We start from the raw sequence: 6,197 nt of genomic DNA on the forward strand, positions 1-6,197 counted from the left end.
GGGTCCAGGACGTGAACCGCGGTCGACTACGTGGGAGTCCAGCGACATAGCCATTACACTAACTGCTGGTTCCCTCGCATTGCAGTTTTGAGACTTCCTTCCTTGGGAGGACAGAGGTCCAATGGATATTGGGATGTGTGGACTGTGAGCCATTTTTCCCAGATTCTGCAGGATATTAATTAGGTGCCTTTAAAAAAGATTTTCACTAGTGGTTAAAAGGTGTGAGTGAGGGGCCTGCAGGTGGCATTGTGGTTAAAGACACTGGATTCCCACATGGGTGACTGCAGTTCAAGTCCTGGACCTGGTAGCTTGCTTTCTTGTTTTCCCTTTCTTTCTCTGTCTTTGTCTGGTCAGATAAATAATAATAATAACAACAAATGGAATTAAATAAATACTTCTGTTAAAAAGGAGGGAAATTAAATTCTTCTTTTTGGGGGGAGGTTTTTGCTATAGGGCGCTTGCACTCGCCAGAAAGACGGAGACAGGAGATCCCTCCTCCTCTCGGGGTCTTTGGCATGCACACACACGCACCCTGCATGAGTTTAAGCCACCGGGTCCAGGACTTGAACCGCGGTCGATTACATGGGAGTCCAGCGACATAGCCGTTACTCTAACTGCTGATCCTGGGAATGAGATTCTTTATTGCAGTATCTCTCAGCGCCTTTAATATTTGGAGTGAATCTTATTTATTTATTTATTTTTTGGAGAGGTTTTTGCTATAGGGCACCTGTGCTCACCAGAAAGAGAGACAGAGAGACAGAAAGCAAGAAATCACCCCCCAGGGGGGATGGTACACTGCAATCCCTTCTCTTCCATTCTCTTCTAAGGACCTTGGGCACGCATGCACACACACCGGGTCTGGGACTCGAACCGTGGTTGACTATGTGGGAGTCCAGCAACATAGCCGTTATGCCATTTGCTGGTCCCAACAGGGTGGATATTTTTTATTCTTCCCAAGTTTTGCTATAGGGCATGTGAATTCACTGGAGAGAGAGAGAGAGGGAGGGAGAGAGAGAGAGGAAGAGAGAGAGATATCACTTCTTATGAGGAATGGCTACATCACAATCCCTTCTCCATTTTCCTCTTGGGATTCTGGCACCCACACACATGCATCCAATGTGTTACAGTTTGAATAAAGAGGTGGTCGTGGTGCTTTTGATGTATAGCTTTTCCAAAATAATTTGGTCAGAAATCTTTTCTTCATAAAGGATCTCCTGGACCTCTTTTACCCCAGAGTGATTCAGGCTCTCCAAGTGTTGGTCTGCTAAGCAGCTGTATTAAATTGAGTTGGTTTCTTGTAACTTACCTCTAGAATCTCTTAAAGTGCAGATTCTTGGATCCCACCTCCAGAAATTCCAGTTTTGTAGATCTTGGACAGATTCTGGGCACCTCATTTATTATTGTTATTATTAAACGAACATGTACATGTGCCCATGAGAGGGAGAGAGAAAGACTACCTCTATAGGGTCTGGTCATGCCTCATACCCAGTGTGTTTCAGCTGACCAGGCCAGGATTCAAACTGGAGTCACCATATGGGATCCAGCTTCTCATGAGGAGCACATTAACCATTGTGCTACAGAGTCGGCCCCTGTCTAAGTATGCTTAGCCAAGTTTGGAGACCCCTTGGCCTCACAGCCCCTAGCCAGACCTCAGCCTAAGACACTTGATAGATAGGATAGTGTGTGTATGTGAGTGAACATGCGTTACTCTGTAAGAATGACATACTGTAGGGAGCCAGCAGGTGGTGTAGTGGTTAAAGTGCTGGACTCCCACATGGTCGACTGTGGTTCAAGTCTCCCACCTAGCAGCTTTAAAATCATGTGGGGCGCGTGGGCGTGCCCAAAATCCAAGAAGAGGATGGAGGAGAAGGGATTGCAGCGTGGCCATCGCCCCGGGGGGAGATTTCTCGCTTTCTGTCTCTCTTTGTCTCTCCAGTGAGCACACGTATCCTATAGCAAAAAACTCTCTGTCAAAAAAAAAAAAAAATGCTGTCAGAAAAAAAAAAAAAAAAAAAAAAAGACATACTATGTGGGGTCAGCTCCTTGGCTCGGTAGATAAGGCAGCTGAATCCCACATGAACGACTGAGTGGTTTGCGTCTCATACCTGGAAGGTCAAGAAACATGTCAGGTGCCAAAAGGAGAGGTGGAGTAGGAATTGCACTGTGACTGTTCCCCATGGAGGAGCTTTCGCCTCTCTCTGTCTTTCTCTTACCCTCTGGAGAGTGCATGTACCCTCTTCAAAACAAAACAGAAGGAGGACATAAAATGCGTAGGCACATGTGAGTAAGTATATACATGTGTTTCCATATGCAGTGCTCTTGGTGATTTTGAAAATGTGGAAGAGTTTGTGAGAGTGAGAAAGATCAGTGTGAACTTGCAACTCTGAAAGAAGGTCAAATGAAGATGGAGTGAAAAAGTAAAAATGGACGAAAAAGTTAGGATTGAGGGAAAGAATAAAAATAAGTCAAGTTAAATGAAAAGAAATCAAGAAGGAAGGAAGGAAGAATGGTGCACCAGGCTATCAGGCTGAGGTGAGAATTCAGGGTGAAATGAAAAGAAACTAGGTTGGAATTGCCACCCTCCCCTCCCCCCCCCCCCAAAAAAAAAAATATCAGACTGATGTAAAAAGGTATTTGGCTACATTCGCCAGGAGACACTGCTTCTCAGAGAAGGAAAATTACTTAAGGGCAAGGGACTCTTTTGTCTCAGCACCATCTAATAATAGATAAGTAGCTTTCCAGTAAGGCTGGAGATTTTCTAGACTGAAGCAAAGAGGTTTACTAGACTGTAGGCTTAAAAACAAAACAAAACAGGACTTATCTGTCCAAAAGGTAAGTGGGCCCACATGGGTATTGAAGAATAACCACGAGTTCAGTGTATGTTAAGCAGGGTGCTCCTGAGCTGTTTAGAGAATTGGACCTCTCAACCAGCAAGCTGGTGTTAGGGGATCCTCACTGATCCTAAAGGAAAAGAAAAAAAAAACAAAAGCAAAACCGAAACCCCAAAACAAAACAATGACAGTGTATGAAGAGTATTATTTACCTTACAAAAGAATGTCCTTAAGAGTGACGCTCTACGTAAACTAAGAATGGAAGGATATTTCCTTCACTCGAACGGGTCATGAAACCTACAGCCAATTTTGTACTTAATGATGAAACATTAAAAATATTCTTAATAAAGTCAGAAATATGATTGGGATGCCTTACAGACGTCTGACAATGCTAGCCTACGCAATGAGGCAAGAAAAGTAAATAGGGGGGCGAGTAGATGGCATAATAGTTATGTCACCGGACTCCCACTTAGTTGATTGTGGTTCAAGTCCTGGATCTGGTGACTTAAGCCTCACGCCGAGTGCATATGCATATGTGTCCAAGATCCCAAGAGGAAAATGGAGGAAAGGGGATTGTGGCCAACACCCCTGGGGGCGTGATTTCTCACTTTCTGTCTCTCCAGTGAGCACACACATCCTATAGCAGAAATTTGTCTCTCTAAAAAAAAAAAAAAAGAAAGAAAGAAAGAAAGAAAGAAAGAAAGAAAGAAAGAAAGAAAGAAAAGAAAAGAAAAGGAAGAAAGAAAAGAAAAGAAAGAAAGAAAAGTAAATAGGAAGCATGAATTTTAGAAAGAAGATGATGATTAACTTGAAAAATATTAACACAGTAAGAGAAGCCCTGTAGGAGAAGCGCATGGTTTGATTAGAGAAACAAAGCTGGATTCCTAGGCAAAGAACAATACCCCAGGCTTTGCGGTTGTTGTCCTGTGTCTGTAATACGTGTTAGATGGAGGAAGGCAGTTTGGGGTAGTCGAGGCCGTCCAGACGATGGGGTTTGAGGACATCCCTGGGAGGCTCCATGGACAGTTTGCTCTTTGAGTGCGAAGGGCTCTGTCCCTAACTTTATGTAGCCACAGTTCCGGGGCCTGGTGGGTCCTCACTAAGGATCTTTTGAAGGAAATAAGGGAGGTGAGAGCAGTGAAAGGAGGAGAGGAGCAGGGGAAGGAAGGAAGGAAAATGAGTGTGGAACAAGTGTGGGAAAAGTGGAGGCATTTCAGAGGTGCCAGTTCAGAGAAGGGGGTGCTACTGGGCGACAGTGGAGAGGGCTCTGAATAGAAGGGAGAGTTGAAGGTGGCAGAGGAGGTGGAGGTTTTCTTCTCTAGCCTGGAAAACCTTGAAGGTGTGTGTGGGGCAGGGCGGAGGTGGCGCTTCAGCTGGGGGTCGTGGAGCGGCTGGTGCCCAGAGCAGAGCGTGCTGTGGCCCTGCAGTGAGAGGTGAGGGGCTGGGTGCTCCCCACCCGTGCAGTCCTGCTCTCAGCCAGGCTGTGCCGGTGGGCTCGGTAACCCGTGTGGGGCGGGGTCTTAGCTACTCCCAGTAGGGGGTTAGGCTTCCAGGTGGCCAGTGTGTCCTTCCTTCCCTCCCCGTTTGCAGGCTCCACCATCCTGGCCGAACGGGGCATCCCATCACTGCCCTGTTCCCCTGCCTCCACGCCAACCTCGCCCAGCGCCCTGGGTAGCCTCCTCTCAGACCCCTTGCTCAGCACGTGCAGCTCTGGACCTCTGGGGAGCTCTGCGGGCGGTGAGTATGTGTGTCCCCCACCCCAGTTCCATGGTGACAGGGGTCTCCACGTGAGACCCCAGTGCTGAGGCAGGGGTGCAGCCTGTGTGTCAGGAGGGGAGCTGGTGATTTCTGGGAATACCACATCCTGTTCCCTAGCTGGACAAGGGCATTCGCCAAGGAACTTTATTTATTTATTTTTTTTTTAAATAAGCCCTCAGGGAGCCCCCCAAGGTACTCAGGGGAGACCTGCCTTAGATTTTTGGCTGCCCTCCTTCCTCCACCCTTTTTTCTTTTTCTCTCACTGCCTCATGGCCACCCTGGGGGGCTGAGTGGGCCCTTCTCTGTGCCCTGGAAGTTGGGTTGTCAGGACCAACAGGCAGATCCCGATAAGCAGAGGGGCATGAGAGGGCAGGGTCCTTCTTTCCGGGAACCCGGCACTGGGCCAGGCCATGTCTCTCCCTGACTGCTGCCCCCTTGCTCCCAGGGACAGCCCCCAACTCTCCGGTGAGCCTGCCTGAATCCCCGGTGACCCCAGGCATAGGCCAGTGGAGCGACGAGTGCACCATTTGCTACGAACACGCGGTGGACACGGTCATCTACACGTGCGGTCACATGTGCCTCTGCTACGCCTGCGGCCTGCGTCTCAAGAAGGCTCTGCATGCCTGCTGCCCCATCTGCCGCCGCCCCATCAAGGACATCATCAAGACCTACCGCAGCTCCTAGCCCGGTGCGGTGCCTGCCCCGCACCCACCTCCTCGGACTTGAGCCGCTCCAGCCGAAGGGCCGGCCAGCAGGGCCCGCACCCTCATTTTGGAAACTTTCTTTCGCCATTAAACATGGGAAACTGAGACCCCTGAAGGTTTGGAGAGGGGGAGGAGGGAGTATCAGGCAGGGAGCTGGAGTGTATGGGGGGGGAGAGCAAATTACTGGGCAGAGTGGAGGGGAGGAGGCCGCCGTGTCTTTCTGTCCCTCTGCGCCCAGCTCTTCCCTGTATGCCAAGTGGCTAACTGGGGTCTCAGCCCGTCCTAGTCCTTCCCATCTGGGGTAGCCTTTGTGAGAATTACAAGATGCGTACTGTCCTCGGGGTGGATGCCGCCGAGCTGGGACCTGTGGCATGGCGGGTGGAGTATGGACTGTGGTTTCAGCCTCCACCTGCCCCCTCGGCCAACACCCTAGAGCAGCGCACAGCTGCTCCACAGCCCAGGCAGCTGCTCCTGAGCGGCTCTCCTTCACCTGTGCCCACCTTCTGTTTCCTCCCTTCCCCGCCCACTGGGCCCGACAGGAGGGGAAGGAAGGCTGCCGATGCCTCACACGGGGCGGGCCGCAGCCTCCACGCCATGTCTCTCTCCCAGTCACCCAGGAGGGGTGGATGGACGGGCTGCAGGGGCTTCAGATTCCATGCTCCCAGCCCCTGTCCTGGCTGAGATGGGAGGACCCCTTCCTGGCCACAGTCTTTCTGTCCTAGCCGTCTCCTGGATGCCCTACCCAGGGGTGGTCCCTTGGCAGGGCGGGAGAGAGGGCCTGTCTTCTGTCGGGGGCTTCTCCTTCAGACCTGTCCCCCCATAGCCTAGAGCTGGCCTGGCCTGGGCCAATGCTCAGTGGCTGTAGCACGTCCAGGAGGCCCAGGGCCTGGGTTGGGGTGGGGGC

The 6,197-nt window shown here is 50.5% G+C and overlaps 1 protein-coding gene across 1 annotated transcript in view; it reads left to right on the plus strand.

The window, feature by feature from the left end:
* The window catches only part of NEURL1 (neuralized E3 ubiquitin protein ligase 1), a 113,861-nt gene that overhangs the window by 103,310 nt on the left and 4,354 nt on the right, over nt 1-6,197 (plus strand). Inside the window, 2 exon segments of the mRNA XM_006166398.3 lie at nt 4,422-4,568; nt 5,035-5,409. Coding sequence (XP_006166460.2) covers nt 4,422-4,568; nt 5,035-5,273 — 386 coding nt within the window. The 3' untranslated portion in view covers nt 5,274-5,409.

Source organism: Tupaia chinensis, unplaced genomic scaffold (assembly GCF_000334495.1).
Source record: "Tupaia chinensis unplaced genomic scaffold, TupChi_1.0 Scaffold144255_1, whole genome shotgun sequence".
NCBI lineage: Eukaryota > Metazoa > Chordata > Mammalia > Scandentia > Tupaiidae > Tupaia > Tupaia belangeri.